The following is a 12,351-nucleotide window of genomic DNA, read 5'->3' on the forward strand; positions in this document are numbered from 1 at the left end:
CCTTACTATGATGGTCTGTCCAGGCCTGACCACACTAAGCTCTGCCAGACTTTGCAGGATATCACTGACTGCCTTCTCGCTCTCTGAAGGCCCCTCTTCTGGCTTTTCACTGCCGTTGGTTTCCTCCTTTTCCCCCTGGTTAGCTTCTGTCAGCTCATGACCTGAATGAGAATGTTGCAAAAGAAAAACAACATTGGCAACGCTAAAAACATGAAACGAAACAAAGGCAGCCAACGTTAGAGAAATAACAACGGGGGAAACACAAACCACAATGAGCTCTGTTCTCAGTGAGTGTTCATTAGGAGACAAATTACACTCATTACCACGGACACTGCTGCAGACTTACAGCGCTTTTCTGAAGGCAGCCCTTATTCAGGGACAAAGTATTATCTGAGAAACTGATGCCCCAGCAGACATTTACTATTGCGACCTTTAAGGGCGGCAAATATATGCCCAAATGGTGATGCAATATTCATATCACTACAAGTTACATTTTATATTTAAATCACTGAGGTCTTGCTTGAGATTTTGGTTTCAATGTAATGGACTATATCGGGTTGAAATGGTATAATACAATATTGTTAGAATTCATTTCATATCGTGCAGTCTTACATCCTGTGCAACTGCAATTCCAAATTGTGTGGAAATCACCTTGGCTGCTGTGCTGTTCTGTGTCGCTGTGTCCATCCGTCTGTCCGTCCACGTCCTGCTCCGCGTGCTGCAGACTGATCTTATGACACACCTCAAAGGCCTGACCAACAGTTCTGACGATGCGCATGGCCTGGGTCTGAAACACGAGCACACAGAACAACAACTATAGGTGCAGCTTAAACCTTAGGTGGCAGGCTGCTGATAAATCTGCAGCGGGAACTAAGTACCCATCAAAATGCAGATGTTTTTAGTTTTTATCTAATGTCAGTACTTTCTGGGCCAAGATTGGTACCAAAGTCACTGGCCCTGCCCCCCCATCTGAGATTATGGCAACATCAAACTCTAAAGTACAACCCAGTGTTGTAAGTAGGGCTGAACCATATTAAAGTAACTTGTGATACAGCTGTGCAATATCACGATAACGATATTATTGCGATATTTCACTAAACCATTTTAACACGATATGCTCCATTCTAGTCAATCACAGATCGTAAGTATTTCGTTTTTTCAGCAAATTGTGTCAAAATAAAACTTAAAAAAGACACTACATCAGGAACAAAACAAGACTAAAATTGAGTCAATGTTTAACTAAAACTGAACTTTTACACATTTATAAATTCAATGCATTGTTTGTTTTTGGCTGAGTTTGTTGATCTTAGTCCGATAAAGGCTTTACTGATGTTGCCATGTACAGTGGGGAGAAAAAGTATTTGGCCAAAATCTAAGAGAAAGTCTATGGGAAACTGACCAAACACTTTTTTCCCCACTGTATTGTGGCGCCCTGTGATACGGATATTGCATCCCCTAATATTATGCAACCCTAATTGTCACTTTGACACAAGTTTTTACACGAGAGATAAACAACATCATCATATGGGTATATGGGGATATGGGTGCTGCTGCTGGATGCTCTCTCATCGAATGCAATTTCTCCATCTGTGAGATCAATAAAGTATCATCTTATCTTATCTTATCATTCATCACCTCCTCATCACCGGCAGCTCTCTCCAATTGTCCAATCACAGACCCTGCTCAAGCCACACCTTCACAATCACCGCAGCTGCTCATCCCTGCTCCATCGCTCAGGATCCCTTTGTTAAGCTCCCTGGTCAATCACTCAGCTGTCTCCCAGCCGTGCTACGACCCTCCTCGACCCCTTTGTCCGCCTGGCCTCTCCTCAGCTCTGCTCGTCAACTGGCCAGGGTCCAGGCTCCGGGGGAGATTCTGGCTATCATTCATCAATGCTGTACATTCCATATCATTCATTCAATCGTCCACCGCGGTCTGAGCCCAATAATGATTCACTTTCATTAATAAAACACTCATACCGCCATTCTGTCTCTGTGAGTCTTTTCAGGTCGAACTAGCTTTCATAGATTGAAACCATGAACATCCAGAAGTTCATATGACAAGACTTTCCAAACTTTTCAGGTCATGAATATGAGGCATACAAATGGGCCCCCATGCTCACTTTGGGAACCCCCAGGTTAGACCGGTGACCTCGTGTGCTCCTTGGGTCATACATTAATTTAAAAAAGCAATAATTATAAAAACAAGTAAAATCCGCCAGCTTTTCACGTGGATTTACCTTTTTCTTGGATTTAAAAACATTACACCGGAAGGAATTGCTTGATCCATCTCTTGCAATGTAGCTGAAGATCTTTAAGTCCTGAGAGTCATGGGACACATAGAAGATTCTGTAGAAAAATAAAAAAAACTACAATATTTATCACAGAGACATCCAAGACATGATGACTTCACTAACAGATTTCCGCACGTGGCTGTAAAGTGGTCAAAGCAAGTCCGAGGAGCCTCCTTTGGGAGCACATAATCATTTCATCCTCATACATAATCACTTCATCCTCATACATAATCATATACAAGGCAGAGTAGTGCTTTTTGTATACTTTTTTAGATACTGTGTGTTTTCTAATACTGTCTTCTTTTTTTCTTTTTTTAAGTGCATCAGAATCTAAGGGTTGGAAAAAAACATGCATGCACCATTTCATAGAAGAGTAAATGGGATGCTAACTATATGCACACGCTACAGGCGATGGATTATTCATTACCAAATCCACCGCCACTGGCACGAATGAAAGTCACATAAGTAATAGCTCTGAGTCACATGTGTATAAAGTGAGATATTTGTTCAGCCTTGATGTTCTTATAAACTATTGGAAGTGTTTCTCTGTGCTCTCCACTGGGTATTTCAGTAAAAGTCATGGATTATTTGCTTCACTGACCTGTATATGGGATCGTGCATGATCAGCATCTTGCTCTCGTCCCACGCCCATTCTTTCCTCTGTTAGATACACATGATAAACACCTTAAAATGTCTGCGAATGGAACTGAAATCAGCTTGTTCCAACAAACCTTTTGTTTCTTTCTGACGATCACTTTGACTCCATCCACCGACACCACAATGTTAACTTTCTTCTTCTTGATATTCTTTGCCTTGAATTCAAACTGAAAAGAGAAAAACAAGACATATTTTACAATTCAACAGATGTTTTGTAACACAGACAAAAGTATAGAGGTAAAATGGAAGCCTTTGGACGTGACATTGGAGCCGATGCTGAAAAAAATATGATATCGGGTATCGGCTACAAATATCTGACACTGAACCGATACCAGTTTTGTCTCTCAATGCCATAAAAACACAACTTTTACCACTGAAATCTAAGTAAATATGGGCATGCTGTATATCGTTTTGAAGAATCCATTCGCTGAGTTGATTTTAACCTCTGAGTCGCTTTATGTGTATAAAGTGAGATATTTGATTTTTGTTCAGCCATAATGTTCTTATAAACTATTGGAAGTAGTTTATAAGAACTATTGCTAGCTATTGCTAACCGCTGCGCAAAATGCCGCGGTTAGCAATAGCATGCTAAAGCTAGCTAAAACTAATCAAGGTTGAGTCAGAAACTAAAGTAGCCTAATAAAAAAAAATAAAAACACTACTGAAGACAAGTGTTTGTGTTTTAAAATAACTGATCTAACATATAATGAACAGATCACTTCATTATATTATTATATTAATGTGACCTAAAGCCTGACATATACCCAAGGATATATAAGTCCAGTGATCCTTATTAAATGTTTATCCAAGAGATTGTCAATATATGTAATTGACAATAACATGATTTTATTCAATGTCAATTCAATGGTTCACTCAAAGATAGTCACTTTTAACAAAGTCTCTTGGTATCAGTAAATATGGGCAGAGACTCAAACCCCAGTATTGGTGTCGGTAGCAAAAAAAGCTGGATCTTTTCATCTCTAACAACAATTACACCTGCTGCGTAAAATGCTTCACATAAAAAAAGAAGATTTGAGACAATAAAATCTAGCGATACAAAAATACAGCAGTCATCCTCATCAAGACCAGAGAGGAACCGAGAGGTGAGGATTTAAACCAGTGATTCTCAACTGGTTTGGCATCGGGACCCACATTAACCCAAGGATGAACCCGTAAAGCTGAAATAATGATCAAAAGAGAGCTATGTATTTCATCGCAGGTTTTTGTGATAAGAAATGCTCCTAAATCAATGAATCAAAACCTCATTCTGACACCTTTAGTTCTAGAAAGCATAGAACTACACTATATAGGAAATAAAGTTACACAGAAGTGAAGATCCTTGTAAAATGTTTTCTGCATGTTTGTGTCATTTCTGGACGGCCTGTCTCAGACTTCAGTCCACGGTGCCACTAAAGCTTTAGACTAATTATACAGAGGTCAGAATCGGAGGAGCTGCTTATGAAGGTAAGTTTAGAATCAGAGAGATATGAGAAAGAAAGAAAGAAAGAAAGAAAGAAAGAAGGAAGGAAGGAAGGAAGGAAGGAAGGAAGGAAGGAAGGAAGGAAGAAAGAAAGAAAGAAAGAAAGAAAGAAAGAAAGAAAGAAAGAAAGAAAGAAAGAAAGAAAGAAAGAAAGAAAGAAAGAAAGAAAGAAAGAAAGAAAGAAGGAAGGAAGGAAGAAAGAAAGAAAGAAAGAAAGAAAGAAAGAAAGAAAGAAAGAAAGAAAGAAAGAAAGAAAGAAAGAAAGAAAGAAAGAAAGAAAGAAAGAAGGAAGGAAGGAAGGAAGGAAGGAAGGAAGGAAGGAAGGAAGGAAGGAAGGAAGAAAGAAAGAAAGAAAGAAAGAAAGAAGAAGGAAGAAGGAAGAAAGAAAGAAAGAAAGAAAGAAAGAAAGAAAGAAAGAAAGAAAGAAAGAAAGAAAGAAAGAAAGAAAGAAAGAAAGAAAGAAAGAAAGAAAGAAAAGAAAGAAAGAAGAAAGGGAGCATAGTGAAAAGTGCTGCAGCCTCAGCACACTGTAGCCTGGCTCTGTTGGATGAAGCCGTACACCTATCTGCACTTTCTCTGAGTCAAAACAACTCCTCTATAATTCACACCTCGAGTCGCCTTCTGCCAAAGCAAAGAGCTGAGCAAATTCCTATTCAGCGTTTTTTATGCACTTAAAGTCCTTTCTGTATTGCATTCAAAATGACAAAAGCCACAGAGTTTCAGTACAGCTGTAATAAGTAAGTAAGTTTGTAAGTATGTAAAGTTTTTTTTTTTATAGAAACAAGTAGGTTTTCAGTTTACTTTTCAAAACATCAACCAAATCAAGCAAACGTAAGGAAGGAGAACGTTCCAGAGCGTCGGCGTGACCACCTGGAAGGGGCGACCTCTTCTGGTCCTAACATGAGTACGAGGGACCAGGAGCAGGTTCTGAGAGGGGGAGTAAGGACAACAAGTCTGTAATGTAGGAGGGAGCCTGACCATGCAAGGCTGGGGAGGTCAGGATTATAGGACGGAAACAAAAAGAAACAGGGAGCCAATGCAGAGCTTTAGGAGTAAAATGAGCCCTTCTGTAACCTCGCTGCAGAATGTTGGACCTGCTGAAGACAAGACAGCTCGTTTTTGTTTAGACATGAAAATAACCTGTAACGAGATGAAAAAAAGGCTGGATAATCATTCATCTGTGGACATAATTGTTCTGAGATTTTCCCCGTTCAGTTCTGACTGATGTTCTAAGGACAGTGATTCGTCAAAGATCACGCAGAGATTTCTAATACAATATTGAATCTCTAATTAAACTCCACATTATCAGCCCGAGTGCTTTAGGAACAGGCGAAATGTCAAACATAATCATTTAAAACCTAAATCTTCCATTGTACTCCAGAAAAGCCCAAAGATTGTTATTTAAAACTACAACCTACCAACACCAGGTGTATGAGGCTTAAAGAGATGCTGTACGATCTGTGGACTCAGTCAGACTTATCACTGTTCCCTCACAGCAGAACACGTTTCCACAAGCTTCACAAAAAGGACAGAGAGTTACTGTTTATTTGTTTGTTTGTTTATTTATTTAGATCCCCATTAGCTACTAAATAAAGCAGCTATTCTTCCTGGGGTCTTAACAATTTTAAACAAATATTAACATCAAGGCTGTGCAACAATGAAGACAAATACAGAAGTGCACACAAAACACATACCCCCCCCCCACACACACACACACACACAGCGAAACACAACGAAACATAACACATATATACTGAACATTAGGGCTGCAACTAACGGTCATTTTGATAGTCGATCAATCCATCAGTTATTTACACAACTAATTGACTGGCTGTAAATAGAGTATTAGGATGGTAAATGTTTTTTCTTTTTTTCTCTCTCTCTTTTCTTTTTCTTCTTTTTCTTTTCCTTTTTTTTTTCTTTTTTCTTTTTTTCTCTCTTCTTTTTCTTTCCTTTTTAGTTAATTTTCTTTCATTTTTCCTTCTTTTCTCTTCCCTTTTTTTTTTACAAATTAGTAAGTTGTCACCTATTTCAATAATCGATTATTAGTCGACCGATCGATTAACTGTTTCAGCCCTACTGAACATGACAATATAACAACATAAGCTCTTCTATGATAACAAATATTACCACACTCGGGGTATCATATCAAATATAACAAAAACATATCAGCTGACATAGCTCATTGTAAAGTCATTACATAGATGATCCAGTTACTCCAAAGTAAGTGCATACAATCTAAGTCGTTTGGAAAAACTAACATTGTGAATCCCAGAAACCAGGAATTGTGGGAGTGAATTCCATGCCACCATTGCTCTATAACACGATGTTCTCTGAAGTTGATTTGTTCGACAGGCAGGTAGCAGAAAACGCCCTTCACTTGATTGGCGAGTGGAATAAGTATGAACATCACTGAAGAGAGTCAGTCTATTATAAATAATTTCAGGTGCTTTTGTGATAATTATATTTTTTAGAAATTTAATAAGACAATAATTGATTCTACTTCTTACTTGAAGCCATGCTAACTGATTGTGCATGTCTGTAATGCTTGTTCTGAAAGAACAGTTAAGCACAAGCCGAGCCGCTTTATTTTGTGCAATCTGTAATCTGTTTAAATTATTCTCTGTAGTTGTTGCCCAAATGATGGGACAATAATCCAGATGACATAAAACTATTGATTCCACCAAAGTTTTCCGTATGCGAGTCGGTATGCATTTTCTGCAATGCCGAACTGCGGCCATACTCCTACCCATTTTATTCACTAATTGTTTTATGTGAGCGTTCCAGTTCAGCCTGCTGTCCAGAGTCACACCAAGCAGTTTGACCTCAGCCACTTGTTCAATGATCGACCCACCAACAAACAAATTCAGAACAGGGGACTCTTTTAAAAGATGATTAGATCCCAATATCATACATTTGCTTTTCGCAACATTAATAATTAACTTATTTTCTTTGATCCAATTTTCAATTAGTTTTAGTTCATTATTTAATGAAGTATTAAGTCTGGTAGAGTCATAATCCGACACATAAACAGTTAAGTCATCTGCATATAGGGCAATAGTGGCACACTCCAAAATAAAAGACAAATCGTTTGTAAAAATAGAAAATAACAGTGGTCCAAGGCAACTCCCTTGAGGCACCCCACAACACAGAACCTTTGTCTCAGAATAACTACCATTAAACAGTGACTTTTGTAATACAGGAAAAGCTAAAAGTTTAGCTGTAAATAATAGGATACTGATCTTTACGGACAATTATGATAAGACTTTAAAGCAATAGAGTTTGGAATGTGATAAATTCACTGTTGCCATGGATACCCGCCATGTTTCTGAGCTTGCAGCTTATGGGCCAGAGTGAAGCCTCATTTGAAAGCTAAGGCTTATTTTCATCACCTTTTTGTCGCTCTATCGTGGCTTTTTTTGTTGCTTTTTAATCACTCTTTAGTCATGTGTTTTGTCACTCTTTGCGTTGTGTTATTGTTTTTGTGTTATTGTGCTTTTCCAGCACATTTTTGTGGCTCTTTTGCCACATTTTTGTCACATTTTGGAAAGTTATTGCAGGGTTCTCGTCTTTTTTAGTTCTGTTTTTCATCTCGTTTTTGTTACTCTTTTGTGGCTTTTTCTGGGGCTTTTTTGTTGCTTTGTCCTCACTCTGGTTTGCCACTGTTTTTGCTTTCAGATTTGAGTAATGTCAAACTGTTTTCTGTTCTTTTCTCTACTTTTCACTTGGATTTCTTCTAATGTGGACGACGTCAGCACATAACCAGAAACAGGACGGGCATCCATGGTCAGACTGAGTTTATAACATCCCCTCCTGAAGTCTGTGGGCAAATGCTTCAAGATTACATGACGAGAGCCGAGAGGACGTCGTAATTATCGGAGTAGCTAAGTGCTCACAGTGGAATATGGTGAGACAGTTTCAGAGCAGCATCACTCAGTGGAATGAATAATCAAGACCTGCAGCAATGCCATAAGGATTCGTAACCGTTCTTTTCCCTTCGGATAAAACAGGGACCAGCAGAGGAAGCAGCAGGGCAACCTTTTACAATGAAAGATAGCTACGCTCGAGATTAACTCCTACAAATCTGGTGCACCTGCCAACCGCCAGTGGGGAACGATTCCTGTAGCTTCAGTATTAAAAGAGGCCCAGTCTGTTCTTTGAAACTGTAATAATGAAAAGGGCTTAATTTTGGATTCCCAGTGGCAGAAAAACACAAAAATAAGAGAAACCCCCCCCCCTCTCTTCTTGGTGCTAAAAACAGAGGAATGCAGGGTGCATTGTGGGTCACCGACACTCCCCCTTTGCACTGCTATTGAGTCTATACACCAGTCTACAATGGGCTCTATACACTGCAGCCTAGCAACCCCCCCAATACAATCCACAAGATTTAAGCACTTCCAAGGAATTTCACTCTTTTTCTCCAGTGACCTCACGAGGAAGTGACGGTTGGAGGTTCAGATCAGAAGGAAAATGTTCACATGCAGACGTGTAGAAGCAAGAGAAAAGTATATTATGGTGGCAATTTTAAATACACTTAGAAGCATTTGTTTATTTATGTCCACGTATCAGTCATGCTGTAGAGCGGGGGCCACCTATGTAGACCTGAGTGCTACTTAGAGAGCATCAGAGACTTTAAATGACTCTATTTCATTTAGTGTCTTCACCATATCCGGCACAATTTCATGCTTTTGCACAAATAGAGTCTTAAGAACAGAAACAATGGTATAAAGAAACCACGGCATAAAAAGTCCTGCAGTGATTTCACATTAACTCTACTACCGGAGGCCTACTGGGTTTTTGCCCTTCAGACTCTGCCTCCTAAGGGTCTAAATGATTTCTATCTGAATATCTCTTGATGAAAAAATATTATTATTTGAGGTGGACATAGTCATATGATGATACACAGTCCGTTTTCCTTCGATTGACTGACTGTGATATTTGTTTCCCATATGAACACTACATCTTACATAGACAGGCCTGTCACGACACATTTGAAGTTCGATATATTGAGGCAGGAAAATATCGCGATAAATGATATTATTGACTCTAACGATACTAGATACTGTCGACTCTCAGGCATAAACATGACAGTAAACCTTTATTTTTATCCTAAACTACCACACGATGTAAAAAACAAATATCACGATAACGATATATTTGACGATGTAATTGACAGTGGACAAATGACAAAATCCCAGCCTTACGCCTACTGGGAAGATTAATTCAGTTTTTCTTTTAATGACTTGCTAATTTCCTCATAAATATGATCTGCTCAAGCACTTTACATCCTTGTTTTCACTTCACTTACTAAGCTCCTGTCCCCGTGTTCTACAGTCAGTGTTTCTGCTGCTCTGATGGAGCTGAGCGGAACATAAATTATATCGTGTCCACAACGATATAAAAAACGATTAAAAAAGAATCATATCACGATAACAATATGCAAAACGAATTGGCCCTTCCCCCCACCACACAAGCTGCAATAAACATGAAACATAATGTAACTCAATAGGTTGCATTCACGTGACATCACAACTTTCTGAAGAGCCCATAGTTTAAATTGAGGTGGAGCAACTGACGGTAACTATGGTAACTGTGGTAACTGACAAAATGCATATTTTTATGTCTTTGTTTTTTGGCTCATATCTCAGTCATTACAGGAGGAACCCACATGAAACAAAAACTGTCACAAAGCTCATTGTCTGCTCTGTCGGCACATATGAACTAATGTACAATTATTTTCTCAGAAAAACGTCAAAAAGTGGTGACATTATGCGAAAACATAACCGTGATGCTGGCCAATAGAAAGGACTTTCAGACATAAAAATAATATCACAGGTTTGTGAATCCAATCACGATCAAATACTGAAGAGGAAAACCATTTGTCAGTTTTCGTTTTGGAGATTTCTTACAAAAACTGCATTTCTCCCATAGAGTTGTATTGGCCCTGCCCTCCACCTGACATTATGACATCATCACAGTCTAAATCGTGAACGCTACGTATTTGCGTCTGTTAGAAAACAAAGTTTTCCAAATAAAAAATAGAGGGGACATGCTGTTATTTATTGAATGATAAGTCGATATAGTCATTATCGTGACAGCCCTATACATAGATCAAATATACTGATCTGTATTGAGTGTCAAATGTTATATGACCCGTGCACCTTTTATTTCAGTCATTTTTGCGTCATCGGCCACTCCTTTTTAAGATGGCTCCTGACCGCTCTGAAGAAGGCCGAGTAAATAAACCGTACTTTGTTTTACAGTGTGCGGGAGATGATATTTTTCACATTATACGCAGGTCTAAAATAAAATAATTACTGACCCACAATGCACTTCCTGAGCCAGGTGGAGGCACCTGAGCAGCTGATCAGAGTCCATGCTCCTGGTTATGTCAGTCAACAACGCTGCAAATGGACCAGGCGTTTAATGCAACGGTGCTACAACAATGTCCACTTGTTGACCACTTGCATCTGTATTGATTGTGACATCAGTTGCAGCATATGTTAAATCGAACCAAACAAAGTGTCCCTCCTCGAATGAACAGAACCACTACTGCCGTCTGTGTCGCTTCCTTCATTTAAAGCTACAAAGTCACCTCCATGAACAGTGTGTGTTTGGTGAACTACACCTGAAGAGAGCATGTCCCAGGGCGACCAAATGCTCTTAAGTAGTCTCCCCCCCCACACACTGTCGATGGCCCCACGCCTGAGCGCCTCTCTGACAGGCACACAGAGAGGACAGCCTGTCCCCAGCACCCACCGCAGTTACTCAGGGTTAGGAAATACAAAAAAACAACCTGAGCGTACCAAACACTTTGGTTTTGGTCGGACTTGAAAGCAAAAGGTGCAAGAAAAGAGAAATAAGCAGAACATAGAGGATTTGTCTGGATGAAAAACCTTTAACAAAAAGCGAGGGAAGGGAGGAAGTTTAGCTTTGACTCTATGCCACAGAGTGAAGTCATAATATTTAAGAGCAGGATTACGACAACTCACTCATTACTTGATCAAAACAAACCTACACAGTATTTGTTTCGAGGTTCGGTTACATTATGAGGAAGCAGACTGTGACTACACCACACTACAATAAATCTACTTCTCATTTATTCAATATGAAATGAAAGTGCTGCTGCAGTCTCTGTTTGGACTGAGAAATGCAATTAGCTTGATCACATTCAGGAAAGTAATGAACCCTCCTTTTTTTTTAAACGCTCTCTTGAGGATTATTCAGTTTCTAATTTGACTTCATCATAATTCTTATGAACTTGGGAACACCAGGTTTGCATGAAGTTTACAAGTGACAAATTCAGATGTTTCCAGAGAGACCTTATGTACAGTATAGAAGTCGACCGATGTGGATTTTTCTGAAGCAGATGCCAATTTTCGATGACGCTTCTAAATTGCAAAATATGTCAGTGTGTGAGGGGCATAGGGCGTATTTATTACTACTACTACTACTACTACTACTACTACTACTATTAGAGAAACTGTATCATGTGTAATCTTTGGATAGAGTGTCACAGTTGTAAATGGGGTTTCTTTGATCTTTGAAAAACATCTGACATGTGAGGAAATAAACTACTACTATTTATTCAGTACATTCATGTTTAGCAGGAACTTCTTTGAAAGACAAAATTCTGCAGATTCCAAAACAATCTGAGCATCCGAGGTGTGACCGATTGCCACTGTAATGTTTCTCCGCTCCCTCGAGGAACAGGAAGCCGATAGCTGATACCCATATATCGGCTAAATATGTATTAAACTTAATGATGAGAGAATGAAAGGGAAATATAGGCCACCGCAGAGAGGCAATACGGTTCTGTCATTTTCACAGCTACTTGATCACAGGCTACACGGATCCAGTTGGGACGGAAATATTCAGAGGAAGAGAAAACTATGAAAACACATTCAAAACTTATGCTAAT

The 12,351-nt window shown here is 39.1% G+C and overlaps 1 protein-coding gene across 3 annotated transcripts in view; it reads right to left on the bottom strand.

Annotated features, from left to right (window-relative positions):
- Positions 1 to 12,351, bottom strand: part of LOC306959671 (carboxyl-terminal PDZ ligand of neuronal nitric oxide synthase protein) — a 35,680-nt gene that overhangs the window by 13,989 nt on the left and 9,340 nt on the right. For all 3 annotated transcript variants that reach the window (XR_013792633.1, XM_079551846.1, XM_079551845.1), the window contains 5 exons: positions 3,025 to 3,117; positions 2,895 to 2,953; positions 2,240 to 2,348; positions 652 to 787; positions 7 to 161 (listed from right to left, as the gene is read on the bottom strand). Coding sequence is in view for 2 of the 3 variants with exons in the window: in XM_079551846.1 (XP_079407972.1) it covers positions 7 to 161; positions 652 to 787; positions 2,240 to 2,348; positions 2,895 to 2,953; positions 3,025 to 3,117 (552 nt within the window). In the remaining variant the exon portion in view is untranslated. The remainder of the gene's footprint in view (positions 1 to 6; positions 162 to 651; positions 788 to 2,239; positions 2,349 to 2,894; positions 2,954 to 3,024; positions 3,118 to 12,351) is intronic.

This window comes from Gobius niger (assembly GCF_951799975.1).
Source record: "Gobius niger genome assembly, chromosome: 2".
Classification (NCBI taxonomy): Eukaryota; Metazoa; Chordata; class Actinopteri; order Gobiiformes; family Gobiidae; genus Gobius; species Gobius niger.